Here is an 18,980-nt window from a genome sequence, read left to right as displayed (position 1 = left end):
CGCAGGACCAGAGCAGCCACCCGCATCCAGCACAACCGCAAACCGGAGGATCAGAGCTGGAGAGGGACTCAAAGGGATGCACCATCCTAATAAAACCAGAAACCTGAGTATTTTGAACAATTCCTTTCGCGAAAGAGCCGGTGCTGTTAAACCCGCCGATACCTTTCCCATTCATCGCGGAGAGGATTTAATAAGGCGCCTCAGCAGAGCGTGCTGTGACCACCGGCGCATTATTAAACGCAGCGATTAGCGGCTGCCGCGGATGGGAGCTCATTAGAGACTTCTTAAACATCCATAAAAATTGCTTTTATTAATTGGTTCGTCCTCTTTTTATACCCACTGCATTCGGGGGAGGTGGATTTTGGGGTTGCTTTTTACAAGTTCCTTTGTTGCATGGTGGTGGATGGGGAGCTCCTGGGGCCAGATCCAGCCCTGCACCCGCCCTGGGGCCTTCCCGCCGCAGCCTTTGATGACGAGGTGTGACACTGGGATGTCACGACAGGTGACAACATCGCGGCTGTCGGGGGGATGATGTCCCCTCCCCAAACATCTCAAGCCCCGCAGCAGCGCTGGCACGGCTGTCAGTCCCCTGCATCCAACAAGGACATAAGCCCATTGCTCTGGCATCAGGGCCAGCCTCACATCAGGGAAACTGGGATTTTCCCCCAAAAAGCTGGTTTTTCCCCCATAACCACATGGGACGGCTTTGCCAGCTGGGTGATGGGTGCTGCCCCAGGCCATCCTTCCGTTTTGGGCATACCCACAGGAGGAATGAGGATTTCCATATCAAAATGTTTGAGGAAAACCCAACCCAGCAGCACCCACGGCCTAGACACAGGGCTGGGGGGGGACTCCTGAGGTCCCCAAATGGGACCCCCCCATGGCCTGGATACAGGACTGATGCTCCCACCACCTCCTGGGGTCCCACCATGGGTCCCCCCATGGGAAATAGGGTGCTGGGACTCTCCCCTTGTCCCCCTGCTCCATGCCCTACTCTGCTGGGTGAGGGACACCAACCCCGCCATTGACCCTGCTAACGAGGGTGCTGCTAATTGCCGGGCAGGCGGCGAGGCCGTGCCCCATGTATAATTCAAGCTCCTTTGTTAGGGCTGGGTTTGTTTTGTTTGGCAAGTGCCACCTCCCCCTGGGGACCCCTGTCCCCAACCCAGCCGCCACACAGCTCCTTCTTTGAGGGGGGCTTGATTCAAAATAATTAGGGCCAGGGGGGCTGCTGCGAGGCAGGAGGTGGTGGTGTTAGCGGGGTCGGGGTCATTAGTGGGGTCAGCATCCCCCCCCAGCAGAGGAGAAGATGGAGCAGGGGAACACAGGGAGAGCCCCAGACCCCTTTTCCCATGAGGGGACCCCTGTGGGGATCCCAGGAGGTGATGGGAGCATCAGTCCCGTGTCCAGGCCATGGGTGCTTCTGGGCTGGATCTTCCCCCAAATTTTGAGATGGAAATCCTCATCCCTCCTGTGGGTGCACCCAAAAGGGGGATGGTTTGCGGCAGCAGCACCCTGTGGGTGCCAAACGTGGGGGCAGCACCCATCTCCTGGACGGTGGGGTGGGAGTGCTCATGCTCATGGGATGATAGGGAGGACCTGCACCCAATGGGGCGTAAACTGGCCAAAAATGGGTGAGGGTGTCCCTAAATACGGCCCCTGATACCCACCAGAACCCCAGGTAGAGACCCCACATTTACCACAGCATCGCTCGCCTGCACTTCCCAGACCAGCCGTGCTCAGCGCCAGGCACGGGCATTGCCAGCACCCTGCCCATCACCGGTCCTGAGCTCAGCCCTGCAGCCCAGGGCTAAATCCAGGCTGGGCTTAAGGGGCAGCAGCCCTGGCAGGGGCTGCCTTGAAATCTGGTGAGCTGCAGCCCAAGGAAGGTTGGTGGCCCCGGGCATGGGACAGGGATCTCCACCCCGTCATGACCTGCCCCAGCCCACAGCAGCCTCCATTCACCATCATCCACACAACTGTTGAGTTTCAAGGGGGAAAAATTTTTTTTAAATATATAAAAAAATCCCTTAACAGTCAATTGGTGTTTATCAAGCTGGTCATAACAATACCAGCCTGCTGCTGCCAAATTAAATCCTTGTTTGGAGCCACTGAGTTCCAGACATGATGCAACTTATCAGGAAGGAATAAAACAGATCTCAGGACTGAGCCTGCACGTGCTTCCCTGTCCCTCCAGCTCTGCCCCATGTCTCTCCCAGGGGAAAGAAAGGGGGGGTGATATCTTGCGTGTCCCCCAGGAGCAAAGGGCGAGGGGATGTGACCATGGCCAGGGCTGCAATGGCAGAGCCAAGAGCCAGAGGGGATGGAGGCACAGCCAGGCTGGGCTCAGGGACCCCCAGCCCTTGGGGACCGGCCCCACTCCCCATGAGCTTCACGCCTGGTCCCAGCCCCGCAGCTCTGTCCCTACCAAAGCACGGCTGCAGTAGCCACGGGGCTCCCAGTGGCCATGATGCCATGCCAGAGGGATGCCACCACCAATACACACAGGCTACCCTCCAGCAAGCCCCCAGTGCCATCTCTAGCCCTGGGGAGCAAACAAGCACCCCCCAGACCCCCCCAAACCTTGCAGCACTCTGACAACCCCACCAGCCACTGTGCCAGCGGTCCCTACACTGCCATGGGGACTCGGTGACAGCCCCTTGCCAACCCCAGTGCCCATCACAAGGCTCCTGCTGTGTCCCCCCCTCCCCGAGTTGAGGGAAAACTGCACCAGATGCTACAAAAAGGGGCCAGGAAAAGATAGTTTCGCCTGAGAGTCCCGGCAGCTGCTGAGGGGAACTGGCAACCGGCTGGTGATGGGCTGGAAGTGGCAGCAAAAGAGGGGACAGCAGGGGACAGGAGCAGGGGGGGACCCAGAGGCACAGATGGGGATGCTGTGCCCCTGGGGGGTGGGGGGGTAGGCTGGTTCCTGAGCCAAAATAGGGGGAAAAAAAAGAGAAAATACAAATTGGAGCCTGCAAAGGGTTTGTGCAAAGCTGCCCACCCCGTGCCGGGGTGGGTGGTGGGTCCCTTCCTGGGGCTGGGGGACACGGTTCAAGGCATCAGGGACCCCAGCTGAACCCCGCAGCCAGCCCCGCCACGCTGCCTGGCCTCCCCCCGCTCCTGGCCATCGGTGCAGTGGAGGAGGAGGGGGAGGATGTGTGTGCAGGAGAGAGCCCCGAGGGGGACGGGACAAGGACTCTCAGCTTGACATTTCCAGGCAATAGCTGAGGACCACCATTAATCTGAGCTATTATTGCCCAGAATTAGAGAGCAGACAGGTTTTCCCATGGGCTCCTGTTATAGCCTCAGCGTCCCGCGCTGTGCTGCCTGAGCATCCTTCACTCCCACTCCGAGCATCCTCCCTTCTCACCCTGAGCATCCCGCATGAAGACCCCAAGCATCCTCCACTCCAACCAGAGCACCCTCCACTCTCACCCCAAGCACTGTCCGCTCCCCTGGGACATTTCCCAGTTGGGGCTTTGTACCTGGGTGTCCCTGCGGGACGGCACGAGCGTGCCCAACCACTCCAGCACCAGCACGATGTGCCCACGACTCCCTGCATCCCCCAGTCCCAGCTGGGACACTCTCTGAGGCAGAGCCAGGCCACCCCCAGCCATTTGGCTTCCCAAATCCATCCCATCAAAGGTTTTTGCAATTTCTTTCCCTGGCAAGAGACCAAGGGAAGCAAAGCCGCTCTGCACTGGCTCCTCTCCGGCTCCCCAGCACCCGCTGTGCCCCTGGGACACGGGCTCTGCTTTGTGCCTCTGTGGCTGCACTATCGATCCAGTTATGGGAAGGGACCAGAGAGACCCAGAGTGCTAATTAACTCTAATCAAGGTAATTAGCCTGAGAATCAAGCAGTAGGCCAGCCCTCAGAGCTTGCTCTGTGACCTGCCCTTGGTTGTGTCCCCTGCATGGCTGTGATACCAGGCCAGGCACGGTGGCCGTGTCCCTTACTTGGATGACACCCAATCTGGGCAGCGAGGATGATGAGGGTGCTGGGACACAGCTCGACAGCTCGGCCAGTACCGGTGGCTTTGCAGTGCCATTGCTGTCCCCACCAGCCCCCAGGATGTCCAAGGGGTGCTCAGCGCCGGGGGCTGCACCGCACTGCAGTGCCACCTCCCCCAGTGTCCCCCCAAGGGGACGGGTCCCCACTGCTGGGTCAGAGCCAGGATGTGACCAACTTGCCTGTGTGCGTGTGACAAAGGGCTGCGTGGGCAAGTCCCCTGCTTGGGTGATTCCCAAACGGCCCCCACCATGGGCTGCCAACACCCCCCAGCTCAGCTCAGGGGGGGCCACCAGCACTGGGGGGGGTTGCAGCCAGATTTGCCGCAGCCCCCCAGATACTTGTGTACACCTCCAAACTCACCCTGCGCCCTCCTGCATCCCTCCCGCGAAGCTCCTGCTGTCTAAATCCTCCCTGGCATCACCAGGATGTGCTGAGCCCCCCAACAACTGTGCTGAGCCCCCCAACTCCCTGTGGGCTTCCAGCAGCCGATCCCTGATGGGGAAAGAAGGGTTGAGGGTGGCGGGGAGGATTTTTTTTGAGGGGAATAGCCCGTGGAAAGATCTGTGCCCCCACAGCTCGATCCCTGTCTGGGGACTGCAGGGATGTGATGTTTGACTAGGGAGGGTTCTGGGCCTGATCCTGCACCCCTTTATGTAGCCACAGTCCCCGGGAGGGGTGGGAGCAGATGGTCCCCTGCCAATACAGGACTGAGCTGACATGGGTGCTCCTGGGGAACCTCCACAGGTCCCCAAGGGGCTCGTGGGACACCCCCATTCCCCAGCCCACCCCACAGTCCCCTCCCGGGCTCACAAAACAGCGTTGGGAGGATTTTCTTGATTCACGTGTTGCCTCAAGCCACAAAGTGATGGAGGACACGTGGGACCACGCAGGGACAAGAGCAACAGGGCAGAAACTGTCCCCAGCATCTCTGTGTGGGGTCCCCCCTCCAATAGAGTCCCCCCTACAGCCCTCCAAATACTTGTACGTGCTTTTGGGAATCAGACCAGCCCAGCTGTACCACTCAAAACCCACCCTATGTCTTCCCATATTCCTACTCTGAAGCTCCTGTTTCCTAAACTCCCTGGCACCGCCGGGATGTGCCAAGCCCCCCAACACCCGTGCTGAGCCCCCCAACTCCCTGCGAGCTCCCAGCAGCCGATCCCTGATGGGGAAGGGGGGAAACACCAACGCAGGTCCCCGCAACATCTCCCATCCCAGTGAGAGGGCAACTAGCTATAAAAATCACTATTAAATAACAAGGTAGGATGTGCTGGCGTATGGCACTCATCAGGGTGGGGTGGGAGGGATGGCTGGAAGGGAGCCTCATCCTGCCCAACCACTCCCATCCAGGTGCAGGCAAAGCAACACTTGGGCAATTGGGTTTTTCTCTCCCCAAATCTCCTGCTGCAGAGTGAAAACCAAAGACGGCTGAAATTTCCCAGCCAAGCACATGGGAGCTGTTATTAATCTTATTAATAAACCACTTGGGGTTTAATGTCCTGTTTAAATATGACCAGGGCTGCTCTCTGCCGACTTTGTCTTTCCAGTTTTCCAGGATGTTATGTACATATTTTTAAAATTGAAATAAATAGCTGCTTTCAAATGGGGGAAAGAAAAAAAAGACACCAAGGGGCCCATACTGAGCCCCTCTGCCCCTCTGATCAACCCCCTGGGATTTGGGCAGCATATTTTCTCCTCATTCAACTCCCAACGCTCCACCACTTCCAGCCAAAAACTGCCCCCAGTTTTTGGGGACAAAGACATCCCAGAGCATCCCAAGAAGATGAGGGACGGGGATACAGCCTGGACCACCGGGATGAGAGGGGTCTGAAGCCGCCCGTGCCTGCAGCTCGGCTTGGCCAGGCACTGCAGTGATCAATACGTAATAACCTGCATCTCGCCGGCCGGTGCTGGAGGAGCTGTTAAGACGGGCGGCCGGCATTGATGGGAACATCAGGGTTTTGTGGGTCTTTCATCCCTGCCCTGTGCTCTTGACCATTTTCTCCCCTTTCCATAAGGATATCCCCAAGCCACGGTACCCACTGATGGCTGGAGCACCCCAAGGGCTCCCCAGCCCCACGGAGGGAGGCAATGCCAGCGGGACCCCTGTGATGTGCGACGGCTGACGGGTTACAAAGCCATTTTCCAGCCTCGGAGCATCAGCACAAGGCTGGAAGGATGCTGATACTCCAGTGCCCACACCCAGCATCCCCCCGGCAGCCGTAACCCACCGCTGCATGGACATTTGCAAGTGAGGCAGGATCAGTGCAGAGCTGGCAGAGCCGCAGGCTCATCGCCGGGTCCGAGTCCCAGAAAGGGGTTCCCATCAGGAATTTAATTTCTTTGCGATGAGTTTTGAACCATTTAAGCCCAGAATCCTTCTCCCTGCTCAATTACTCAGCCCCTCCAAGTCCTCCCTGTTCTTTCTCTCCAGAGAAACTGGCAGGAGAGGAGCAGACAGCTCTGTTGCAGGGGGAAAAAGTGGTGGGAGCCATCGGTGTCTATGGGCTGGCGAGAGCATCCCCCGGGGCTCCGAGTCGGCAAACAAATAAAGGCACGAGGAGCTTGGCCGAGATGTTCATCGATCCATGAGCAGCGAGTTCCCGCAGCAAAACCAACTGGTTCGCTGCCGGTACACAACCCAGGGTGTTTGGCACCTCCCAAACGCAGCCACTTGTCACCGGCGTGGGGACATCCCCACGGTCCCCTGCACCCCCCACAATGCACAGAGCTGCCCGCCTGCATTGAGCTGGGGGCAAGCCTTGGCCAAAGGCAGCGGGGAAAAGCCATCGCACCCAGAGGTAATTCCTTGCTGCAGTTAATCACCTTCAGAGATAAAAAGCCACTTTTCTCCCCAGACCCCGCTGTTTTTGCCTTATTTCTCCTGCATTAAGGACTGTCGGTACTGGGAATCTCTTCCACCTCCTCGCCTTCCCTCAGACCAGACATAGAGACTGAGCTTCTCAAGAGGCCACTTTGACACATCTTCCAACCTCAGCTCTCTCATCCCGACCCCCTCCCAATGTCTTGGGATGTGTTTTGGGATGGGAGACCCGGCTGCCCCCTGGGCTGGCAGGGATGTGGGGGGATACCAAGGGGATTGTCCCCAACTCGCCTGATGCTCGCCACCATCCCATCAGTCTGCACGTTTTCTCTGGCAATTATTTTATTCCTTCTTTTCTTTCTTTCTGTTACTGAAACGAGCATCATTGATGTTTTATAGTGCTAATTTTTTTCCTAACAGAAAGCCACCTGAGATTAAATCAAATTGCTTATCGGCATCTAAACGTTATCATGGCAGCTCAGTCCCTTTCAGAAGCCAAACTTGTGAGCTCAATAAGAAAGAAGATCAAGTTTGGCTGGACTCATTTTCCCAGACACCAATTAGGCCACCAGCTTTTAGGCTTTGCTGATCATATTGTGCATCAGCCTTTCCTTCCCATGCTCTCATGGCTCCAGTGTAGGGCCAAGCTGTTTTCTGTCTCATCCTCTTTATTTTCTCTACAACCCAGCCCTCAGAGACATTTATTTTCCAGTCCCCATCACTCCCAGCTCTGTTACGAACCAGCATGAATGATTTAGAGAGTTCTTCAACCAGTCTCGTTAATACTCTTGGGTGCACATTAGCTGGTCCTACAAATTTAGACGTACTGCACTTTAATTGCGGTTTTAATTGCGGGCTGTAACGCGCTGCCTTCCCAAACGCGCGCCAATAAACCTTTATAGCGGCCTGTCAAGCAAAGCTCTGCCTGTGAATAATGCGGATGCACCGGAGGATGCACGTCCACGCGGAGGTCTCGCCAGGCTGGGACGCTTCTCCATGGCCACCCGTACCCACAGTCCCTCCCGTCCTCTTGGGGTGGTCACCCAGGGAGGTGACAAGGTGGGTTGGGGTTTTTCATGCCTCTAACACAAGCGGTTCCCCTCCCGGGGCTGCCTGCGGATCCTCAGCACTGCCCAGCCCCGGAGCATCGCCATCCCTCCCCACCAGCCCGCAGCACCCCCAGGCACGGAGGCGTCACCGCACCCACCGTGTCCCATCCTGCGGAGATGGGGTGCGGGGAGACGAGGGGCTCACCATCCCTGATGCCTCCGTCAGCCCCCCATTTCCATGGCAACCATGCAAATGTGAAAGCTTTCCATAATCATTAGGGAGCGGAGCCGAGCAGTATAAACAGTGACTGCAGTAGATTACATGCCTATTATGAACAGTCGCACCTTCTGAGCGCTGGTAATTATACCTAATTGTGCATTTAATTGTGTAATTGAAAACCCCCATCCAGAGTTCAGCCCGGGCTCCTTTCCCCCTTGCCCGGCAGCGGGAAGGTGGCCAGGGGTGGCTCTGGCCCTGCCGTCCTCGTGCCGTCCCCACGCCGGGGATCGGGCGCGGTGGGAACCACACGAGGACAAAAGATGATGGCAGCCGGTGGCAGCAGCTGACTCTTGCCGGTGTCAGAGGGTTGGTGACTAAAAAATGGGCAAATGGGGTGGTGACTAAAAAATGGGCAAATGGGGGCAAGAGGGGTGGTGGGGCTGGCAGGGGACGGCAGGGCCATGACACGCTGAGGGTGCAGCGGGGTCCTGCTGGGGAAGGGGATGTCACACAGGGCTGGTTGAGAGTTGCAGGGGATGGGACCATCATCTCCCTCCGCCCATCTTTCGTTAGGTCGACCCTGTCAGCTCCTTGTCCAGGCTCAGCGACCAGTGGGGGTCACATCCCAGAGGCTCTCGGTGCCCCGTGCGAACCCCACGGCTCGGGCAGGCAGGACGGGATGGACCCACAGCCCCTCTCCCCACACCCCGACCCTGGGAGGCTGGGGGAGGAAGGTGCCATGGCTGGCATGGTGTGGCACAGCATGGCACGGCACAGCACCGCATGCTGCCAGCCCGGCAGGCTCCGGCAGGCTCTGGCAGGCAGGAGGTGCCAACTGAGCTGTGCTCTTCCAGCCAATTAAAGGAAATGGAGAGAAACAAAGAAGAAAAACCCTGGTTCAGAGCGACGCTGAGCTCTTCCAGGCAGAGGTGGGAGCATTGGGCATCTCCTGTCCCCGCCCAGCTCTGGGGCCAGAGCTGCATCCCACCCCCCCGATGAGCCCCATGCTGCAGGGAAGCCAATGGGGTCACCGCTTCTGGATGGAGAAGGAGCCTGCTCGAGCAAACCTGCCCTGTGCCAGCGCCTGAGCACAGCCCCACAGGGTACGGAGCAGGATGGCCAAGGGGTGCGTGACAGCAGCCAGACGGATCCGGCCAGACCTCAGCTTCCAGAGTCCACATCCCCATATCCCAGCTCACAGTTTCTGATCTGCAACCGACATCAGTAGGCTTCAGAGTTAACAAGTCACGGTTTGCAGCGCTCACCACCCGGTGCCCACGCTGGCAGTGGTGAGCGGGGCAGTATCGCTTCTGGTTCATTTTCCATCCAACCACCTCAGCAGTTCATCTTCGCGTAAAGAAAAGATGAATCTTCCCAACAATGGGCATCCCAGAGGAAGGTTTACTAAGCCACCGTGAAACTCCCCAGCCAGTTATTTGGTCTCCCAGGCGATGGGGAGGACCAGCGAAGACCTGAGAGTTTTGCTTTCATCCCACCCCATCAGCATAAATTTCTTCTGGCAGCCCCTCTCGAAGTGAGGCAGGGCCAGTGGGTGTCTGGCAACTGGATCCCTGGAGTTTCTCCGCAGAAAAAACATAAATGGTGGCAAAATCTGGTGGGTGCTGCTTGTCCCCTGGGAACAGAGACACCCAGCACTCTCAGCATCGCCTCGCCAAGCAGCTGAGAAAGAGCATGTAGGGTATTTGGATGCTCCAAATCAGCTGCCCAGGCTCCCCGCCATGCCACGGCCCTCAAACCAGTTTCCCAAACTGGTTCAGGCACAACCGCTGCCTCGAGGTCTGGGCTGCGTGGGGTGGAGCAGGCAGGGCTCTGCCTGCACCGGGCAGGGTGCGTGGCCTCTCCACACCCATCTTCTCCCACGCCAGCTTGGGGGACCTTGCACGTGGACCTTGTGCCCAGTGGGTGCCAGCAGCACCCTGCAGCTGTAGAGCATCCCCTGCCACCACGAGCACCCCCTGCGTCCAGGGGGGACAAGGGGACCAGGGCAACATCCCCCTGGGACCAGGTTGCAAATATTGGGGAAACCAATGGCGATGTGAGAAGGTGCCCGCGGGGTCACGGCAGCACCCGCAGAGCCGTGGGAAGGTGCCTGCAGGAAGGTGGCCTGGCAGCAGGGACCAGTGGAGAAGGTGGCATCACCCCAGGGCAGGCTGCATCGCACCCGCGCTGCTTTGTCCAAGGTAAACTGAGGCACGGGCTTGCCAGTGAGGTTTAGCAAGCCAGCATGCTCGCTGGGTAGCCCCGCTGTTGGCACAAGCTGACAAGTAGCAATGAGGCACAGCTTCCTGGGCAGCCCCGGCACACACCAGTCCAACGCCAGCTCCAATGGCTGGGGACACTGGGAGCACAGCTGTCCCCCCTCATAGTACAGAAGGTCCAGGACAGGCATCAGGACTACCTGGACAGAGGGGATACGAGCCCCCCGGTGCCATCCCCACGTCGGGGGTGGCACAGAGCAGCTGAAGCAGGAGAGGAGCAGAGATGGGGGCGGGCGTCATTCCCGGTCCCCATCCTCCCCTCCCAAATCTCAGCACCGCCTGGCCCACACACCCCGGCCACGCCACCTCGGGGATGAATACTGGCCTTGGTCACCCAAGGGGGCTCAGCCGAGGGCTGTGGGTGGGCACCCAGACCCCCCCACCCCCCCCTGGGCAGGGCACCCAGCAGCACTTTTTCCTCGTGGGGTGGGTGGGTGCCACTGCGGCGGGATGGGGTGCTGGGGGCAGGGGGCATCTCCCCACAGCCAGCGGGGTGCAAGCTGCTGCCTCCAGAGCTGGGAAAGAGCTTGGGAGAGCATCCCGCAGGCTGGGAGGGGGTGAGCTGGGGTACGGGGTGAGCCTGGGGTGGAAAGGCCACCTGTAAGGAACAATTTTGGAGCCAAGTCTTTGGGGATTCCAGCAGCACCAGGACATACAGAGCAAGGCGTGGAGAGGAAAGCCTGACCCCAATCTGCAGTGCAAAGTTTCTCCGGGTGTGAGCAGGAACTGCTCTCTCAGCCCAGGAGCTCACGCCGATTCAGTTCTTTCCCTAAAGTAAAAAGATTAAAATCTCTCAGATCTGGGATATCTCAGGGAATAAATGACAACAAACCTGTTTGGGAGCTGAATTTAAAAAAAAAAAAAAAAGTGACCAAAAGCCAGGAAACTCCTGCACACCTGGAAAACACCCATCGGATTTATCCCAAATAAGGAGGAAGGTGAGTGAAGTGCAAAGCAAGACTTTACCGAGCAAACCAGGAGGGACAGCCAGGGACACGAGAGGACATTCACACCGGGAACGGCGGGACTTCAGCTCGGGGATGAGCCCACGGCGGCTCCGCTCCCCAATGTCGAGGACTGGCTTCGAAGCTGCCTGTGTCGCCCCCAGGAAAGCCCAGTCCCCCCCTTCTATCCACAAGTGGGGACCCCTCCCCGCTCGCTGCCTTCTCAAGGATGGAGGAAGAACAAGAACAACGCCGGGAGGAAAGTGCCCGTCAGCAGGATGCCACCATCATCTCCAGAGCGGAGATCCGGAGCCCATTTCCATCGCTGCCTCCAGCCAGCCCATCACACCCCGCCAGCCCCCAGGGGCATCAGGGACTGACTGATCACCACGCATTTCAGCAGTCCCCCCCTCATTTTCCTCACGGCAATGATCCCCGCCATGGTCACGGGGGGCAAGTTGTAGGATGCTGATTCTCCGTTAACGAACCACCCAGGCAGGATAATTAATCGCAACCTCGTCGCTGTTGGTTTTACCAGAAAGCCCCCCAAATACCCCCCATTCTCCCTTCGCCTCTGTCAGCAGCCTGATGAAGATTGATTCGCAGGCAGCAGCAAGCACGGCACCTAATTATTACGAAGACCGACAATCCTATTAAAATTAAACCTCTCCCTTCTCTCTGCCCCCAACATCCCGACGTCCCCCGGCCGCGGGCAGACAGGTCCCGCTCGGAAGCAGGAGAGTTTACAAAGTGCTGGCAGCGGCTCCAAGTTTCCCTGTTGCCCCAACTTGGGGGACCGGCACCCCAAGAAAGATCCTTGGAGTCACCAGGATGGGAAACTGCCGGCAGGAGCAAACTCGGAGGGAAGAGATTGCAGTTGGGAACAAAGCTCACACCTGCTGGAGACGCATCCCCAGGCGCTGACGGCACAGGGAACTGGTTCGCATCCATCTCCCCAGCCGCAACTCCAGCCAGCGCTGGTTTGAGGCAGGGCACGAGGGTGGCATTTCGTTCCTCCTTGATGATTATATATTTTTTTTTTTTTCATTTTGCCTTTTTTTTTTTTTTTTTTTTTTTTTTTTCTGGGTGGCAGTGAAGCATCCCCAAGCCGGTCCCACAGCAAGGTCACTGCCGAGACGGAGTGGGTAACGGTGACAGCCAACATTTCGCACAAAGCACAACCCGGCATGCTGATGAGCGGCAGACGGCCCCTCGCCTTACCAGCTGCAGGCAGCAGAATCCGACCAGCGTACATCTCCCATTGCATCTCCCCATGGTTTCCCCGCCGGAGCCTCGGATTTCCCCCACCGTGGCCTCGCGTCGCCGTCCTCCAGCTCCTCACCAGCCTGCCCTTCGCCACCCGGGGAGCATCAGGGGGGCACCATGCCCCTCTCTCCAGCCTCCGGCCAGCCCCGGCACTTTCTTCACAGCAGCCCTGCCGCCTCCCGCATCCTGCCAGGTTAGCACAGAGGCGGGCTGGGCTCAGAAAGGGGCATCGCCCCCCTTCTCCGCCTTCCCCCCCCCGCCAAGCCCCGCTCCCCCCGAGCCCGCTACAGCCCCAGCCCCCGGTGCAGGCACCCCGGGGCCGCGCACACCTCGCCATCCATCCCCGGGGCGCGCAGGTTTGCGCGGAGCCCGCCCGGCCCCTCTATTGTCTCTCCCGCACAGCCGCGCTCCGCGCCCCCGGGGGCGGGCGGGGAGGAGGCGGCGGGTGGGCTCGGGGGCGCGGCGGGCAGGGCGGGCCGGGCCGCAGGAACAAGGCGAGACGCGCTCCCGGAGGGGGGGGCTGGACCGGGGAGGGGGGGGCTGGACCGGGGAGGGGGTGGGGAGGGGAGCCGGGCTGGACCGAGCCGGGTCGGGTGTAGCGGGGGGGAAGTCGGGGAAGGGCGGGGGGGGGGGGGGGGAGGTTTTGGGGTGGGGGGGTGGGAGACCGAGCCGGGGAGCGGGAGGGACCGGGTCGGGTGAGGGGGGGAGGTCGGAGAGGGGGGTGGGAGACCGGGCCGAGGGGGGGGGAGGAAGGTCGGGGAGGGGGGGGAGGCTGGGGGGGGGGGCGTGGGAGAGGGGGTCGGGGGTGAGGGGGGGCCGGGGACACCGCGCCGAGCCCTTTGGCGGCTTCCGGGGGCCGCCGCACGTTATCGTCAGTATTTGTCTTTTTAATCGCAGACTTTTTTTTTTTTTTTTTTTCTATTTTTAAATTTTATTTTATCATGATTTCCCCGCTCCTCCGGAGCCAGGTGGGGCTGGGTTAAATCCCCGGCGATTTGCAATTGCGAAGGGGGGGGCTGGTGAGCCGCTGCCCTCCCCCCTGGCCCTGCGGCCCCCGGGTGGTGCCCGGACCCGCAGCGCAGAGACCCCGCATGTGTCCCCCCCCCCCCCCCCCCGCCTTGGGGCTCCGGGGTGGCCCTGCCAGGGCACCAGCCGGGCTCGCAGGGCGGAGGACAGATGCCCCAGCCCTGGGCTAAAGACCCCCCCCCCAGACCCCCCCGCTCTGCAGTCCGGCACCAGAGCCGGGAGCAACCGCTGGCCAGAGGCGAGGCAGCACCCACCCACCCGGCTTTGGGCGCTCGAAGGCTCCCACCCAGCAGGTCTGGGCCAGGAGGTGGGTGCAGGCGGAGCTGGCAGGGCCTGGCCCCTAACCGCCACCCACCCGGCTCGCCTTTGTTCTTTTTTTCACAGCACACCTTCAGGGGGACCGGAGAGTGCACATCTGCCGAGGAATAACCGGGACGCTGCTTTTAGAAACCTCCCTCTGAAATGCCACTCGGCAGAAGGACTTGGGAACAGTTTGCTGCTTTTCAGTTCCCTGATTTCTTAATCCTCAGCCCTGATTTTTGTAAGGAAGCATCTCCTAAACCAGCCCCCCCCCCCCCCCCTTCACAGGTGTCAGAGCAGCTCTGCACGGGGTCCGCGGGGCTGCAGCCTCGCAGATGCATTTATGTGCAAGTGTTGGCCTGGCCGTGGTCTGACCCACCCGAGCTTGCAGGGCCCAGCCAGACCACACATCCCCTGCACTGCTGGCACCAGTCTACAGCACCTATCACACCTGGACCTTTCCCTTCATCCTCCGTAGTGGGAATTTCTCTCCCTCCCAGGAGCATTTTGGGAGGCCCACGCATGGGTGAAGGATGGGGCTTTGCAGAAAAAGCTTGGCTTCCATGAACACAAAAACCACGCCGCAAAAACGCAGCAGGTTCACCCGGTGGGGTCACCCACACCACACAGTGGGTTAGCCCAGGTGGGCTAACCAGGGGTCCAGGTGGTTGAGCCCAGACCGAGCCGGTGGGTGTTTGAAACACGGGGACCTCTGCATTTGTTCCACGCTGTCTCAGGCTGGGTAAGCGAGTGCATGGTGAGCTGCAACCTCCACCAGCCCTGTGTACGCTCATGCCTCGCCGTGCAGGCTGCCAAGGATCCCACCCGTGGGCCTGGCCCCGCTGTGGGCTTGACTCCATCACCTGGCTCCATCTTCTCCAGGTCCTCACCAAGAGCCTGAGAGAGGCCCCATCACCCCCACCTCTATGGGCAGAGGTGTCCCAGGGTTCCAGGAGTTATCAGGGTGCATTAGGGGGGACCAGACCCATCGTCAGGATCGAGCTTGTGGGCGCCTCTGCGATTTAAACACAGCAGAAACCCAGAGCAGAGGGACCGGTTTCACCCCACGTGTCAAAAAAAGGTGAGGACCCAACCACCCCATAGCATCTTAGCAATGGCCAGGCAAATCTGCTCGGCTCAACCCGCCCCATCAGCTCCAAAAAATACCAGAGAAAGGCAAAACACCCCGATGTAGAATCATGAAAACTGTTACAATGGCGCCGAGGTCCTGCCTGGCTCTCGACCAGGTGGAGTTTTGCGACGAATCAATTTTAGATTAAAAAAGGTCAATATAGCACATCAAGGTGCTTCCCTAGAAGGCGAGGAGATAACTTCATTTGCAAGTGAGTGGGAAACAAGCCCAGCTTTTTGTCTTTTGCTCCACTCATAACCTGCTGCCCTCCAGACCCCACAACCCTTGGCTTTTTTTTTTTCAAGAAAAATCTCTGATGACCAAAATTATGGAGGAAATATTCAGAGCTAATTAAATCAGGGTCATGTTATTCATTCATGGGGATGGGGGGGGAGCTGTGAAGGTGCCTGTTTTCATGTGCACCCAGAGCTGCCACCAAGCCCTGGCAGGCCTCAGTTTCCCCAACACCCACTGCGATGGTGGAGCCCCATCCCAAATCCTGCATCCCTGCACTCCAGGAGCCTGGGTACAGCTCCCACCCCCATCCCGGCCCTTTGGAATGGAGATGGGAGAGGAGCTGCCCCCCTCCCTGGGGCTGAGCCGCCACTTTGGTGCCACCCCACATCCCATGGGGGGTGACAGGAGATGTCCCTCATGGCCACCACTGAGGTCACCAGCCACGGGGACATCCTCACACCGGGTTTTTGCACAGCAGGAGATGATGGCTCTGCCTCGGTGCTGGCAGCGGGGCTGAATCCAGCTTGGCCAGGCCACAGGACAGGAGGAGCCATGTGGGATCACTTCCCCAGGTACACAGAATCATCTCCTTCCACCAAAAAGGGGTGTTTTAAGTGAAAAAAAGCCTGGATCCTTACGCCTGAGAGAGATGTCTCTGCCAGGGCTATAAACAGAACACATGGAAACAGGGTGTTTTCACTAAACTGGTATTTTTACCCAAAAATGTCTATTTTTTGCTCAAGAAAACCAACACAGGGATTGTTCTTTTTAAATTTTTTATTTTTTCCCCCCCCTCAAAAATTTCTGGCACAGAAGGAAGTCACACCACCAGCTCCCCTTCCTCAGCTGCAGGTAGGGATGGGCCATGGAGAGCTGGGCCCCTGCCGGGACACCGGGACTTCAGGCACTTGTATCCATCACCAGAATTATTAAGTATTTCCAAACAGAACCAGAAAAGAAAATGTGACCCCCCAAGATGAGCATCAGCAATACTCCCGATGCAGCCAGCAAATAGTTATTTGGGGGAAAGAAGGAGGTGCAAAGCTGCTGCAAGGCAAGCCAGAGTGGCGATGCTGTTTTCTGCCTTTAAAAAGGCAAAACAAGAAAAAAAAGAGGGGTTTAGGTTAATAGAAAACACCCAGGGGACATCACAGTTTTGCAGCCCCAAGGTCTGGCATTTGAGTTGGCTTTTTACCCCCCTTCTCCTCATGGGCTCTTGGGGTTGATTTTTTTTCTTTCTTTGGAGCTGAAACTAATGTCCAGGCTTGGACTGTGAACTCTTGGGGCAAATCTGTACTGAATGTCGTGCCAGGATGTCCCTGGTAGAGGCCGGCGGGGAGGTGCCAGCCCACGGGAGCTGTGGAGGGAACAGAGCCAAAGGGGCTGGTGAGCATCTTTCACCCACTCGGGCAGTAATTAACGGCACTAAGTCATCAGGACGAGACAAAATGATGACTTTTGGCACGCTCATTGGCAAAGAAATCTTCAAAGGGTCCTCATCTATCTGGGTTACGGTGACAGGTAAAAGATATTTATTCTGATGCATTATGTAAATCAGTGCGGGGTAAACACATGCAAATCATTGGCACAGGTCACGCTTAATTGAGCCGGTCAGGTAATTCCCCTTATGGGGAGTGGAGATGGGGTTTGTGCTTAGATCAGGTTAAATCCCTCCAGAGGCAGGTGGGTGGCTGGGTTTTGGCCGAAGAGCCGTGACACGCACACCTTTGCTGCTCAAGGGGTGAAGGTCTCTGGGATTCATGTTAATAAGCCCCTAATTAAGCAGAGCAGCCCGGGCAGTACGAGGGAGGTGGCGAGGTGCAGCCCAGCACCTCACGACGGGGCAGCCGGGCTGGATGTGGCTCCTCTGCTGGGACAGAGCAGCTCTGGGACAGGGACAGCCCGGTCCTGGGGTCGGGGATTCCCCCTCTGCCCCCGGACACCCCAGCTTGGGGTCGGGAGAGCTCCATCCCCGTGGGCAGGGATGCCCCAGCCCTGGGGTCAGGGCTGCTTTCTGTGATGGGGAGCCCAAATCTGGGCATCAGCCCGCGCCCAGCACCTCTGCTGCTGGCCTTGACCCTGAACCCATCCCTCCTCACTTCGCCCGGGAACATCCCCAGCGACTCCAAACCCCACGGGACACCTCGTGTCACCCCACGCAGGGCACCCTCCACCCACCCAGCCCCGCAGGGCCCAGGGGAAATGCCACGACAGAGCAAACCGAACCAAAGCGACTTCCCCAACCACCTCCAGCAATAAACACGCATCTATTTAACCAACCTTTCCCTGATTTTAACATAATTAGCCATCAAGCCTGCCAGTCAACGTCAGCTCCTGTGGATCACCGTTAATGGATCGCTGTTCAGCCGACTGTTATTGAATCGATATAGAAATTAAAATGCATTCACGCCATTCTTTCTCAGCTGTCATCTTATCTCGGCGTCTAGTGAAAAGTGCGGCAAATTACAGAATCCATCATCATTTAGCCTTTGTAGCTCGCAAAATTCATAATTAACAAAAAATTTCTATTCACTTGCTCATGTAATTTAATTAGTTTTCCATTAAATAGAGACTAAATATCATCTAATCCCCCAACAGAGCAAATAATTGTTTTCCATTCTTTTAGAAATTATCACTTGCTTATTGTAACTATCAAAATTCATTAGAAGCCTCAGAGCAGCAGTGAGGAAAGGTGGGAAAAGCGCTGGAGGAAGGACAGGGAGGTAATTAGAGGGATGGCAGGGCCAGGGCTGCCCTTGGCTGAGCTGGGACCTCCCGGTGATGCCTCCGTTGTGCCCAGTGTGGGGATCACCAGCACCCAGCGCAGGATCCGACCCGCCGCACAGTGCCAGGGTGCTCTGGGTACCACATCCACCGCCGGCTGGGCTCACCTGCTGATGCTGGTGTTGCCAAAGAGTCAAGGACCAGGACGGGGATGAGGATGGGGACAGCCACACAGGGCCATGTCAGGGGGTCACTGCTGGCGCCCTTAGTCCCCAGCGAAAGGCGGGGAAGCAGCTGGCAGCTCCCCACCGGAGCAGCTTTATTGCACAGGGGCTGTTTATCTGGATCCCAGGAAAGATTTAATTTATAGTGGAAATCTCTCAAGCAAATACCTCCCTTGGAGGAATAAACCTGTTTAAGAAAACAATTTTCTCTGCGCTCGGATTATGCCTTGAACGGTTTGCCGCTGCGATGCCCCAGAGCTGGCGCGGCTCCGGCACGGGACGGGAGCCAAGAGGGGCCGCGCTCGCTCGGGTGGAGCCGGCAGCGGCTGGGAACTGGGGGGAAACTGGCCCCAAATCCCCCCAGATGCTCTGCTGCTCGAGGCTTGGTGGGGGCGCTGGCCCTGGCAGTGTTGGGAGGGGGTGGTGGTGTGCGTGGGTACACGTGGATGCACGTATGTCTGTGCACGTGCAGGTGGCTGGGAGCGCGCGTGTCTGCACCCGCGGCTGCGTGCGTGCGAGTGCCTTCGCGTGTGCACGTGTGAGCACGTGCGCGCATCTGCGTGCACAAATGTGCGTGCGTGGGCCTGGGCATGCCCACCCACCCATGTGTGCGCGCGTGTATCTACATGTATGTACACGCAGGGCGCGGCCTTGCAGCGCTTGCTTTTCACAGCAGGGATTTGCTCTGTCCCATGGCAGCCAGCCCTGCTGGGGGTGCCAGCCCCCCACGGCGGGTGCCA

General features: G+C 58.5%; 1 protein-coding gene and 1 long non-coding RNA gene across 2 annotated transcripts in view; one reads left to right on the top strand and one right to left on the bottom strand.

The window, feature by feature from the left end:
- Positions 1-12,645, bottom strand: part of NKAIN1 (sodium/potassium transporting ATPase interacting 1) — a 38,370-nt gene extending 25,725 nt beyond the window's left edge. Inside the window, exon 1 of the mRNA XM_032987540.2 lies at positions 12,553-12,645. Within this exon, the coding sequence (XP_032843431.1) occupies positions 12,553-12,606 (54 nt within the window). The 5' untranslated portion in view covers positions 12,607-12,645. The remainder of the gene's footprint in view (positions 1-12,552) is intronic.
- Positions 12,646-12,701: 56 nt separating this feature from the next.
- Positions 12,702-17,704, top strand: LOC116960346. The gene is made up of 2 exons (XR_004406329.2): positions 12,702-12,790; positions 14,008-17,704. It is a non-coding gene; the product is annotated as an uncharacterized LOC116960346 (long non-coding RNA).
- The last annotated feature ends 1,276 nt before the right edge of the window (positions 17,705-18,980 follow it).

The sequence above is a fragment of the Tyto alba genome, unplaced genomic scaffold (assembly GCF_018691265.1).
Source record: "Tyto alba isolate M040663 unplaced genomic scaffold, T.alba_DEE_v4.0 Super-Scaffold_20, whole genome shotgun sequence".
NCBI lineage: Eukaryota > Metazoa > Chordata > Aves > Strigiformes > Tytonidae > Tyto > Tyto alba.
This window is presented reverse-complemented; position numbering and strand designations above follow the sequence as displayed.